The 12420-nt window shown below is 47.4% G+C and overlaps 4 protein-coding genes across 4 annotated transcripts; 3 read left to right on the top strand and 1 right to left on the bottom strand.

Annotated features, from left to right (window-relative positions):
• Positions 1 to 601: 601 nt before the first annotated feature.
• I302_105020 (uncharacterized protein) lies at positions 602 to 1606 on the top strand (the record flags this gene model as incomplete). Its single annotated transcript, XM_019195481.1, has 4 exons — positions 602 to 686; positions 778 to 892; positions 1084 to 1451; positions 1533 to 1606. The coding sequence occupies 4 exons, from the start codon at positions 602 to 604 to the stop codon at positions 1604 to 1606; spliced, it is 642 nt and encodes a 213-aa protein (XP_019042304.1).
• An 882-nt stretch (positions 1607 to 2488) lies between these two features.
• I302_105019 (uncharacterized protein) lies at positions 2489 to 4135 on the top strand (the record flags this gene model as incomplete). The annotated part of the gene is made up of 1 exon (XM_019195482.1): positions 2489 to 4135. The coding sequence occupies one exon, from the start codon at positions 2489 to 2491 to the stop codon at positions 4133 to 4135; it is 1647 nt and encodes a 548-aa protein (XP_019042305.1).
• Positions 4136 to 7772: 3637 nt separating this feature from the next.
• I302_105018 (uncharacterized protein) lies at positions 7773 to 8576 on the top strand (the record flags this gene model as incomplete). The annotated part of the gene is made up of 1 exon (XM_019195484.1): positions 7773 to 8576. The coding sequence occupies one exon, from the start codon at positions 7773 to 7775 to the stop codon at positions 8574 to 8576; it is 804 nt and encodes a 267-aa protein (XP_019042307.1).
• A 427-nt stretch (positions 8577 to 9003) lies between these two features.
• On the bottom strand, positions 9004 to 12121 carry I302_105017 (uncharacterized protein; the record flags this gene model as incomplete). The annotated part of the gene is made up of 8 exons (XM_065869976.1): positions 9004 to 9267; positions 9384 to 9694; positions 9771 to 9839; positions 9898 to 10011; positions 10105 to 11570; positions 11655 to 11716; positions 11824 to 12049; positions 12114 to 12121. 8 exons carry the CDS (start codon positions 12119 to 12121, stop codon positions 9004 to 9006), a joined length of 2520 nt encoding a protein of 839 aa, XP_065726048.1.
• Positions 12122 to 12420: the final 299 nt, after the last annotated feature.

The raw sequence follows: 12420 nt of genomic DNA, 5'->3' as shown, positions 1-12420 counted from the left end.
GTGAGTGGAGGCCGTCCATCATTGATAGACATTGAATCTGGGTCAAGCAACGTTCTTACATCCCGAGGCATACAGACCGAACGCAGGACAGGCTACTGCTTCTAGGAGCTTCGGCTTTGAGAGAGTCAATGTTCCTCCATCAATGCTGGTCCAAGGCTTTCAAAAGAGACGCCTCTCATTTTGCTTGAACACCGCTGCAAGCAAACACCGTCTACTCTGCAAAGTCACTGACTTCTTTTTGGATATTCCTCCTTAACGGTCACGCATCACCGCCATCTATCTAGACTCACTCCCTATACATATGCATGAGAGCAGCTCAATCCCACGGCAACTGAATGATTGAATAGGCCCTCTACAAGGTAGTCACTCACTCACACAGCAGACATACAAATCATTCACCGGCGATCACCGCTTTACCGCTCAGATAGTATGACGTAGTATCCTGTATGATCCGATTAGGCAATTAAGTCTTGGCATCAAACTCACACCTTGGCACCGCCCCACCAAACATCATCCATTTTATACTTAACTCACATCTCATTCTTTCGATCATCCATCTCTTTCTCTTTCTCTTCAGTCATCCATCAACATCCAACTCAACATGTTGTCAAGCATATCACTATTATCGGTAGTCCTGCTACTAGCGGCGAGGGATGTACGCGCTGCGATCTGTTATGATGGGTACGGTGAGTCAAGCCATCCTTTGTGAGGTTTGGTGGCGACTTCGATGGTTTTTTCTTGCTCGTTGGTGCTGATACCTTGCTCGCCATCGTTTAGGTCGTCGATACTATTGTAATGGAGGTCTCTCGTGGGGTGCTAGGCTAGGAATTGGTATCGGAATTGCAGTTGGTGTGATTCTGCTGTTTTCTCTTTGTGGATATTATCGTCGAAAGTGAGTCTTCCTGTCCTGTCGAGGTTGATGGCATCGGGAGATGGCAAAAAGGCGATCTTGGCCAATGTTGACAGTCAAAGGACTACGAAAGTGGTCGAGCGAGTCTTGACTTGCAGACTGCGCATAATGTGGCTGTCAGAGTTGAGTTGGGCATTCACAACAGGATGTTGATTCTTGTTCTTCCGTTTCAGACAACTTCGAAACCAGTTCTCGAAATTCCGACCCCCCGCCCTTCCCTACAACAACAACGACCAAAACGCCCAAAACCCCTACGTCAACAACCCTCCCCCACCCCAGGGACAATGGGGTCAAGGACAATCTTACGGTAATTCCAACTATAATGGAAACCCATACGGAAACAACCCTACCGCCCCTGCTCAGACTTATCAACCATCCATGGCTGGGCAGTATCAAAATACCAACAGGACATCTAATGAAGGTGATCATGAGCATGGATACGAGTGGGCGCAGGCCAGAGAGGCTGAGAGATTGGAGAGGGAGCAGGCTCAGGCTGGTGGTGGAGGGGGGAATGCTCCGCCTGGGTATGAGGTAGCTACTAGTGAGTGTCATCCATTCTTGCGTATGTCAAAAGAGGTCGATAGGGATCTTGCGGCTGACGGTACGACCTGCATCCCTTCAGGCCCGCAAAACACCGGTACTACCAATTCTCAGTACCAACCTCCAGCTGGTCCACCTCCCGCCAAGACCCATTAGATCTAACACGCCATAGCACATCAAGTCAAGTATAATTAGGAATGCTCATCGAGAAAAGTGTAAATATATGCTCGGACAGCTGGGTATAGATGTAGGGCTCCGCGATTCCAATAATTGCAGTAGATGGAGCGAGGAAAGGTGAATAACAAACACGTATATCAAGTAGTCGTCAGAAGGTTCCTATTTCTGTTCTTTCATATACCATTTCCTATAATCCTTCGGTATGCATGAGTCCGCTAGCTGGCTCTTGTTCTGCCGAACCTTGCTACAGATTTCCGTTAAATCAGAAATGCCAGTAGTATTTCTTTTGTTCATCCCATCCTCATCCCTGATCGGCCGTAAGCATCACGAGAGATAAGCTTGATAAGGAATGAATGCACAGCTTTCATAATCTCGAGTGCCGCTGTCGTCATAGGAGAGAGAATACGTGCACGTTTGTGAATCACCTTCACTTACATACACCTTCTGCATGTAGGCACTCATCGCCTACAGCTATCGTTGACCCATGTTCGGGCCATGTTATCCGACATTCCGATGTGTCAAGGTTTAAGCTTATGAAGAGCATCGCTTTTTAGCTCTTAGCTTGTCCGACTTATTCGGCTGTCAACAGACATTACACATTGCCATCGTCTTGGGTAGGTCAAGTCTGTCCCGCTCCCTAAAAGGCATATCTATATAACTATCATACACTGCAGTGATTTGCTCCATATCCTCCATGAGAACGTTACTCTGATCGTTAACACTGCAAAACCTACTCACACAATACCGCCCATCCAGACGAAAACCACACGTTCCTCCCCTGTTCACCGTCACTTCATCACCTGAATCACACCCATCCCCTCATCATCATCGATCATCTACTCCTCCCTGCTCAGAACCACCATGTCATTCCTCAAATCCCCTTCTGCGCCACGGCACTACCGCTCTCCCATCGCCCCCTACATCCGCTCAATGCCTCATCTCCCATTCGAAGTCTTCCTCCTCCTCCTATCATATGACCAGTCCCCCACGGTTCTCGCCAAACTATGTCTCCTCAATACGGAGATATACAAGATCGTCATGCCCTACCTGTATAGGAGGGTGGAGCTGGATAAATCGAACTGGGATAGGTTTCTATGGGGATTCGAAGATAAGAGACCTAAGGAGGGTCCGGGGAGTTTTGTGTTTAAGCCTCCGAAGGAGCTTTTGGATAGTATTGGGAAGTACAGCTCTGGCGGAGCTCATAGGAATGGTGGGGATAAGGATAAACGGAATTCCCTTGATGATGTAGATGGGAAGAAGCAAGAGAAGAAGAAGGAAGTGGTCGTTGTTGAACCCAATCCGACCACCGAGGGGAGGAAACGAAAGATCTTGGGGTCAATTAGGATACTGGTTATCAAGGATATACCAAATATAACTACATCGCAGACTTTCCTACATATCGTCAATTCCACCACGGAAGGGGTACTCTTCTCCGGAGTAAGAAGATTGATACTCGATCCACAAGTATTGTATTCCTTAGCTCAGTGGAAACACCTCAGTCATCTGGATGATACGAATAGATACACGAGGATACACGATCATGATTTCATTATAGCTTTGAACCGCGCTATGCCTAGGAGCGGCAAGGACGAGATATCTATATCGAGCTTATCCCTCCAATCATCAGATTCCCCGAGCACCTCAGATAAGCTGCTGCCAGTAGACTGTCATGGATACTTGTCATATGCACCAGAAGAAGAAGGATTCGAACTGGAAGTATCAGGATCTCTCCTCAAATTATCAGACTATCATCCATCCCGAACCAGCGATATGATCAACTCCTTCCGTATACCTCGCTCAAAGGTCTTTGGCTACTCCAAAGAAATGCTTCAATCGTCCTTGACGAGGGATTGGGGGATACGTAAATTTTCATGGCACGACCTGACCCACGAGGAACTACCCTTCCTATCGAACAGCAGCTTGAGAAAGGTGGAATATCACTTCGTGAAGCCAAGTTCCAGAACTACCCATAACTACATGCAGGGTCCCGCATCTTCGAATAGCTTTATCCAATACCAGGGGGGTAGCAATACTGGTGTAGATCTTTTAACGAGAGTAGTGGAGCTACGCGCTATCTTATTGAAATCCAAAGCGGCAGGGTTGGCGACGAAATATAGATTCATAGGGACGGGTTTAGGGGTATTGTATGAAGAAGGGAAGAGCGAGATTGAATTGCAGGAGAAGATAATGGGTATTGTGAAGAACTCTGATCAGGGGCATACGATCGGGACGGAGGTGATTGAAGATGAGTGGTGGGTTGATCATGTCGATTGGAGCACTTCGACCAGTGGGTTGTTGTCTATTGAAGAAAGGCAAGAGAGAGGGATGGAGGGCGCAGGGTCAGGGGCAGGAGGGTGTGATTGTTATCCCGTCACAAAGACGGCAAAGACAGAGGATGGATCAGAATTAAAGGTCGCCTCCAAGCTTTCCGAGAGGGATACAAGGAGGACAGAGAGGGAGTTGGGGTTTGAGCCGTATAGCGATTTCATCCAGAACTTATCTTCCTAAATCTATATTGATAATGGAGACGTATGTTATGATGAAATAATGGGATTCGAGGGGGGTACTATGGTCTACCATGTCATCGTTTAATAGAAGAGATAAGGATGTGCGTGGACAACTGAACTGGACTTGAATAAGGGCCTCTTCGTTCCTTCGATTCCCTTGCACAAATCTGTAAATGATGGACCCCCAACAACATCCTGTCATTTTGGTGAATGTCCCGGTCATGGCAACAGCCAAACTATCAAAGATCGTTGCAGGCCGAGTCTGCTGGCAGCGCTGGCCCTTCATAGGAAGGCATCCCCTTGCAGCCATATAAGTGTGTCCCTTGATATGACGCTATGCCTTCCTGCTCTTTCCCTTGACTTAGAACTGTCCTTTGATCTCCTGTTGGAACTCTTAGATTGAAATGGGCCTTTCTGGAATGACTCGGTACTCGCATTCGAAACGCTCGATACACCTCCTTTCCACCAATGTATCGCCATTGCTGGCATTGAGAAGATCACAGTGCCTCTCGTTTGATGTGGTCAAACAGCAAGGGGAAGCCACAGAAGTCAGCATGAGGAATCGACCAAGGTATAAAGTTTGGTATTGCTATTGTATTCTTGAATAGCGGCGAATATTTCCCACATCCTCTAATCATACTGTCCCTTTGGACGCTAACAGACGAGAAATACCCAATACCATGACACAACCCGACGAGACCACCCAAAGATTATGCGACGACATCTCACAACAGCTCAGCGAGTCAATCTGTGAAAGATTGACTCATCTGCCCGACAAGGTATACGAAGAGACTCACGGAAATTCCATAGGCCCTCGACCGATGATGTGTATCCGAGCATTTCAAAAGTCATATCTAATTCGGCCAACAAGACAGAAGCCGTCGCTTCGTGCCATTGATTATGACAAATCATGTCTGCATCTTTTTATCGACAGGCCACTCGAGAAATGCTTGGCATTCTCGAGTCTTGACCCATCTTTTTTCGTTTCCCCGGTGAGCTACATGAAGCGGGGAAAGAGAAAAAAAGTGCTGAAAGTTGAAAGCTCATGAGCTATCTCAGCGGAAGTAGGACATTTCAGATCAAAGGAGATGTAGTCTGCACCGATGACGTACCGATCCCAAACCGTCGGACGAAGTACTGTCAAGGAGACACACAATAATGTACAAAAGGACAAGATCGCATCGAGTGGCAATTCGATCACTCCTCCTTACTTGTAATCTGAGCAGGTCTCATCGAGCTCAATACACACAAGCAAGATCAACATGTCAACCGAACATCCCGCTACACGAACTTTGCGCACGGAAGCCCCAGGCCAAATCTCTAGAAAAACCCATCGATTATTACTCGAAAAATCTCAAGGTGCCTACATCGGCACAGAAGAAGGAACCGCTTCTCATCGTGGTATCAGACATATCATTGATGAACTTGTGAACCCATTGATAGGGACAATAGACAAGGATTGTTCATGTCCACCCACCAGGATCAAAGGACCCCGTGCTTTTCTGAACTTTCTAACGAATGGTAAGACAACCATCAAGGCGGAACTTTGGCTCGAACGATCACATGCCCATTGTCGCGAGGGTTCGCGTCCCTACAGTCAGGCTCGCAACTCTCGATGGCTTCATGTGTCACGTAACCACCAAGCTGGTGACCATTTCAAGCTAGGTACAGAGCGTGGAGAATACCATTTGTCTAGATCTTCCGGGAACTGTAATAACACTTGCCTCACAGAGGTATGATGGCTGTTTCCGAAATGGGTGCGGCAGTCTGTTGAGATACTGCCTCCTCTATGTACAAGTCTGTATCACCTTAGTTCCGGCTGTGATTCTATTCGTATCAAACTGTTACATTTTTACGGGAGTACTATCACGTTCTTTCAACTCTTTTTATGCAACCTTCTGATTCATGTATAGCTTCGGAGCTACTATCGACACAGTCAGCATTTTTGATTTTGCGAGCATATAGAGACAGAGGATACATGAGTCATCGAATGACTCATTGCCAGTGTCGGATGCAGTACTGACGGGACGATTCCATCAGATAGAGCTAATCTCTCTAAATCCTCTTATGAGAGATCTCGTACTGATAATTCAGCGCATAAGCAATCGGAATGCCGTAGTTCTTAATTAGACCCTATAGCTCTCACCTTGGAGTTTGAAGAAGCCACAGAGTATTTTTCAAAGACCGCGGACTCAATCTTGGTAAAGAATACTTTGTGCCAGAATCGGGTTTGTGGACCGTCCTCCACGATGACTCCCAATTCTTTGTATCAGTGGGTAGATGGGAATATTAACTTACAAGAGAAGGTCACAGCTCACCTATCCAAATTTCGTGTTCCCTTGCAGAGCTGTTTGGAAAAGCTCTATGACGCAAATGAATTGGAGTTAGGAAAAATCCGGACAGACAAACCGCAGCTCACAGCAGCGACAACTCTTTGGTCGGAAGATCCCTTCGGTCTCCCTTCAATCGTGAGAGACTTGGTTTCTTACGGACGCCCAGAGGATCTCGAGTCCAGCTTCTTCCCGCAACTTAAAGGTAGGAGACTTGCATGTACCGGTGAAATTAGTAAGAGGCCTCACAGAAAGGACATAGGGTATGGGCCAGGCGAGTGTATGTTCGCAGACGAGGGAAACCTTGATAATGATAAGCTTCGAGCCTCTTGAGATGAGCCAGTAGCAAACTGTACCATCGTATCTCATGTATGATCCGCCTGAGCTAGTTCGTCTGGCAAACAAGCATTGAATAAGTCGGAAATACTATACTATCAAAGATGCATTTTATTGATGTACACCATAGAGCCTGCTATTATGTATTATATCATAACCCAACCGTTTGAGTCCATCACCACCCAAATCACTCAAACCTCTCATATAATCATTACGATACACACCTGGATAGCATCATGATATCAATGGACAAAGTGACGGTTCCAACTGAGATTCTGCGTTGGGACAGTATCGAAGGATCTGAAATCGTCGCTTGCTCATAGCCTGTCGCTGTAGAAATGCACTCGACGCCATTTGACTTGGATTTCTATCAGCTCTCCCCTTTGTCGCTTTCCTTTCCTTTCATCCCAGGCCTTCCCCCTTTAGAGTAAAACTTCTGGCCAGTCAGGCATGCTCCAGGTCCTTGGGGACGATCGTTCAATGGAGCGCTGACGGTCAACGGACGTGCTCAGTATTCTATCAACCAAATCCAAGGTATAAAAGAGAAAAACTTCCGCCACTGGCTGAGGACTATCTTCACTCCCTTCCTTCGACTTCTCCACACAAACTTGACCATACTTGGTACTAAACTTACCCAGCCCGAGACTTAGTATACCCAATTACAGACCAACATTTGACCTTACCTACAGTATGTCACTGGTCACTCTCATGAATCAGCTCAACGCTTCCAATGTACCTGATGAGAACACTATAAAACTCAGCGAAGAGGTTGCCTCAACCGTTATCAAAAGTATCTATGATGCCCTCAAAAAGCGAGACGAAAGAGACATGGTCTTTTCTGGAACTTTGGAAGATGTGGCTTCTCATCCTTACATCAAAGAAACAGTAGCCTGACTGGAGAGCCAAGTTCGAGATCTTCCATCCGAAGCTAGATGTCATTGTGGCTCCACTAAAGTCACTGATATCGACACAATGGTCCGCAACTGCGAAGGAGATGGTCTCTACATCCACTCCGGTGTCACTCTTTCGAGGGCTCATGATGGATGTCATAGAGATAAGTGGAGTCGCACTCTATTTTCAGATATCAGACAGTTTGTTCGCACCTTCACTGGACATGATAATTGGGGCGCGAGGACATACACGCTCAAACGACCTGATGATCAACTTCACGTTTCTCCCCCTCCAACAAACGTCCAGAGTCCTCAACCCGTGTTGCAACTCCGCCAGCAAACCGCTTCCATGAACGCCCAGATCTCTCAACCCGTTTTGAAACTCCGCCAGCATAACGCTGTGGGAAGTTTTGCTGCTTCGGCACAATCAGACTCCCCAGAAAGGGATCGAGTGAGGGCTCGACCGACTGGCTGGCTAAGCCAGAAGGATGATTCTGTATGCACCCGCATCAGTTATGTACATGACGCTCTCGATGGCAAATGGAGGCTCAGAGCACATCTATTCAATCTTGAGGAGCTCATGAACACGACTCCCGACAAGCTCTATGAGGCCAATTACCGCGAGCTTGAGCGAGCTGGAATGACCGAAGAACGATGGCGAGAGGGAAGACCTAAAGCTGCTGCCACGTTGTCGACGGAACCGATAAGCATACCGAATAAAATGCATGAGGTATTATCTTCCGACCCCCACTCTGCTCTGACACTAACATTCAGACCAGAGATCAACGGTGACAGCATTCGATACACCGGCGAGATCTGCAATGGAACCACTGCGAGACAAATAGGTAATGGTCCGTCGGGATCTGTATTCTTTCAGCCGAGTTGATTCTACACAGCTCATAGAGTTTCGATTATGTGCTCCACCTGTGTGCAGCCTGTGACGACTTGTAGCTTTTGTACGCACGTGAAAAATCTGGGGGTGCACGACACCTACAATTCCGACTTCGAGAGACCCATGTGCGATGATCGCGGAAGATTGCAGTAAAAGCCTAGAATGCAGAACGTGTCTGACAGAACTTAGCTCTTTAGATTCATCAATATGTCTCCAACAATACAATTCATTTCGCATTGCATCAAAATAACCCCATCACAATTAAGTTCGTATAACATACAAGGTACAAGAAGGCTCATACAATATCTAGACAACCGATGAATCTTCGCTAAGAAATACATATACAAGATCTCTCCTTTTCCTTTTTTCTCAAGATTTTAAATCGAGCTCAGAAGCTGGTTGATATCTTGACACAGTGGCACTAAGCCAATCCCCATACACCCCCACCACCCCCACACCCCCTCTTCAGATCCCATTCCACGACGGTCCGCTCAGTCCCACTATACAGCCAATCTCCCGTCGGGTCGAAGCCCACTCCCGCTATGCCCCATGTCCCATTCTCAACACCTTGTCTGGGTTTTGACTGGGCATCTGGATCTGCTGTCCCCGAAGGGATGTGTGGGACAGGTATGACGACGTGGGTGTGGAATGTCTGGGCGTCGATTAGGTGGATATTTGAGTTTTCCTATGATACAGGCGATAATATGTCAGCTTCGTTTGCATTCACGCAGTTGCCTTCCGTATTGATCATCCGATCATTCATGGTTAAAGCTTGATGATTGGTCACGAGACACGACTCACCTCTGAAAACACCATCAAATCCCTATTACTTCCCTCCGGACTAAACTTAACCACCCTTGCAGCCTCTTTACCAGACGTACTAGTCCCCGTACGAGGTGTACCAGTAATAGGATCTCTCAAGACGATCCCCTCCGGACCAACGACATTCCATCCGCCAGACGAAGTAGAGGAAGAAGGGGAAGATGAGAGATGCGAAGCCGAGATATCATTTACGAATGATGGTTGTTCCGATAGGGAGGTGGCGTTGTCGGAAGTATGAAATATCGCTAGTGGCTTTGAGGAGCGATGATCCCATACAGTCACTTGACCGTCTGTACTCCCTTACAGTATTAGCTACACTGGCCTTGAGATTACATGATAAGCTGATTATGGGATGTTTGAACTTGCCTTGACTGGCCACAGCGAATTTCCGGCCATCTTTACTCCATGCAGTCGAAAAGCCAGCATCTGTTGCAGCTGTCAAAAACAGATAGCTTAGCTGATTGAAAACCATAACTCTCGATATTTAGCTCACCATCGTAAACTGCTATCTTCCTGAACTCCCTTCCACCATCAATTACCTCGAATATAGTAACTTCAGTAGAATCGCCAACGGAGACCATGGTCTTCAAGTCAGGCGATAACGAAGCTGAAATCCACAAGTGCCGCAATCAGCACCCATAGACCGTAGATTCTATGATGTTCCCTTTGACCACCTTGAGTTATCGACACGATAACTCACAATGATTAGTAGCGACCTTGAACCTCGTCCCCCCAACTTTGTTCAACCTCCTCTCTTCCCGTGCATCCCCATCTCCAGCCGTATTATCATTCCTCGCAGCCTGCGCATTCGACCGATTCTGATCAATCCTCATTCCAATAATCATCTCAAAGTCCTCCCTGCTTCTCCTCAAATTATCATGTTCCGCCCTCAACCCTTCCGACGCCCTTCTCAAATCTCTCTGCAATGACAGGGTTTCTCGTTCAGCCAGTGTAAAGGGAGTGAGAGAAGTAGAATCGGGACTATCAGGAAGGTACGGTCCCCTATGAGCATGAGAATGATTCGAGGTCCATTCGAACGAAGTCCCATTCCTCGAGGTTGAGCCTCTTGGTGCACCTAGGCCGAGCCTATCTAAGGGTCTAGCATTGAGTCGATCTCGATCCCGCTGAGATGCTCTGACGGAGGCTACGAATGGTTCTCTGCCTTCTGTGTAGAATGGCGCGGCGATTGGATCTCGCTCTTCGATCGTACTTGTGTGTCGATGCGAAGAGGATGAAGAAGAGGGTACAGAGTGTAAGGAAAACATTTTGACTGTACAGTCGTTGTTCGATATCAAGATGCGGGGTTCATCCACTACCTCCTTCTTTCTTGTGTTTGAATGCGCTTTCGTTCGATGGGAGGTATCAGGCGGTACAGCTCCCCGATGAGATCGAGTACTACTTTGTGATCCTGCTCTTGACGAACGACCAATAGGTAGATGGGCGGGATATCTGGAACTAACAATTTGAATTGGCGGATGACCATGCCTCCCTTCCAGCGAAGAAATCGATTGTCTTCTCAATCGATCTCGAGGATGAGTATCAGAGTGCGCACTGAACGAGGTGGTACGACGTGACGATGAGGATGATGCTCGTTGAGCGGGGTTGGGTAGATGCGGGATTCGAGGTGCATGAAGGAACGGGACGGTGTTGGGGTAGGTAGCCACTGATGAATCGGATATAGGGGATGTGACGTCGTCTTCATCTTCTTCGTCATCTTCATCAATATCTTCTGACATCATATCGACCTCATCTTCATCATCTTCATCCGCAGAAATATCCATATCTTCGTCCTCGTCTTGATCCTCGAAATGTATTGGAGAAGGTCTTCTGGTGACCCATTGCCCATTCTCTGTCTTGCCCAATGACATCTCCTCAGAGTTATCATCGTATCTACCCAGTTCTTCCCATTTCCTCGATCCACGTCCTATATAACCCAGTCTCTTCTCTTCAGATACCTTTGACCATTGATGAGGCCATGTAGGAGGTATGATTATCGAATTGTTGATAGATCTACCGGATAAGATAGTCTTGATCACAAAAGGCTTGATCCTGGGCGGGTAGGAGATGTATTTGCTTGTCAATGGATTGGGCGATGAAGGGAGAGGTTGAGGTAGATCAGAGATGTATAATTCGCCGTGTTGACCTCCGCAGGCGAATATCGATTGACTAAGGCATCGACAGCGCAGAACATCAATATTGACATCCCGCACGATAGCCATGATGAAGTCGGAAGGTGTAGACTGTACTTACCTAGCGGTAAGACAGTTGGGAACGAAATCGAGCTGAATTAAAGGTCTAGTACTTCCAGTGATCTATAGACCCTCACACAAATCAGCATCCATACTGCTTAGCCCAGCAGGCTCTTCAGTTCCAGTATTGAGGTTGGGGCAGGGAGAGCAAAGTATGACCGAACACTCACCCCCCTCTTAGCCATCCCCTCCTCACCCTCCTCCTCCTCAATAGCCGGCAACCATCTCTGTTCCTCTATACTTGCTCCCCTCGGATAAAGTACCCGACCGCGTTCGAGCGGTAAGATCAGATCCCTAAGCTGAGGATGAATGATAGTGATCTTCGCGGACCGGATCGAAGAGGGCGTGAGGGATATATCTCTTAGTTCCGAAGAAGAGAGCAAAGAGGGGGGATCTCTATAGGATGAGACTGAATTAGTAGGGGTTGTGGACACTCGGATAAGGGTAGAGGGGGACTTACCGGGCCATCGTGAGTTGTTGTTAAGACTAGTGGGTATCGCTATTGAGCAAGAAGCATGACAAGACAAGGGACAAGGTACCGCTGGTGGATGTTTCGCAATTGAGATAGCAAGGAGATGTAGATGGGAAAGGTAAGATGTGTGATGTATGATCAGGTGAGGACTGGACTGTGTGGTGGAGGATGGGATGGATGGATGATGGATGATGACGGGTAGTACTCGAGTATGATGCAATCAACGCCTTACGAGCACTCTTATAACCGGTTTACCACCGTACAACCACTCGACTTCTAGTGCCAGTGGCAACTT

The sequence above is a fragment of the Kwoniella bestiolae genome, chromosome 3 (assembly GCF_000512585.2).
Source record: "Kwoniella bestiolae CBS 10118 chromosome 3, complete sequence".
NCBI classification, from domain to species: Eukaryota; Fungi; Basidiomycota; class Tremellomycetes; order Tremellales; family Cryptococcaceae; genus Kwoniella; species Kwoniella bestiolae.
This window is presented reverse-complemented; position numbering and strand designations above follow the sequence as displayed.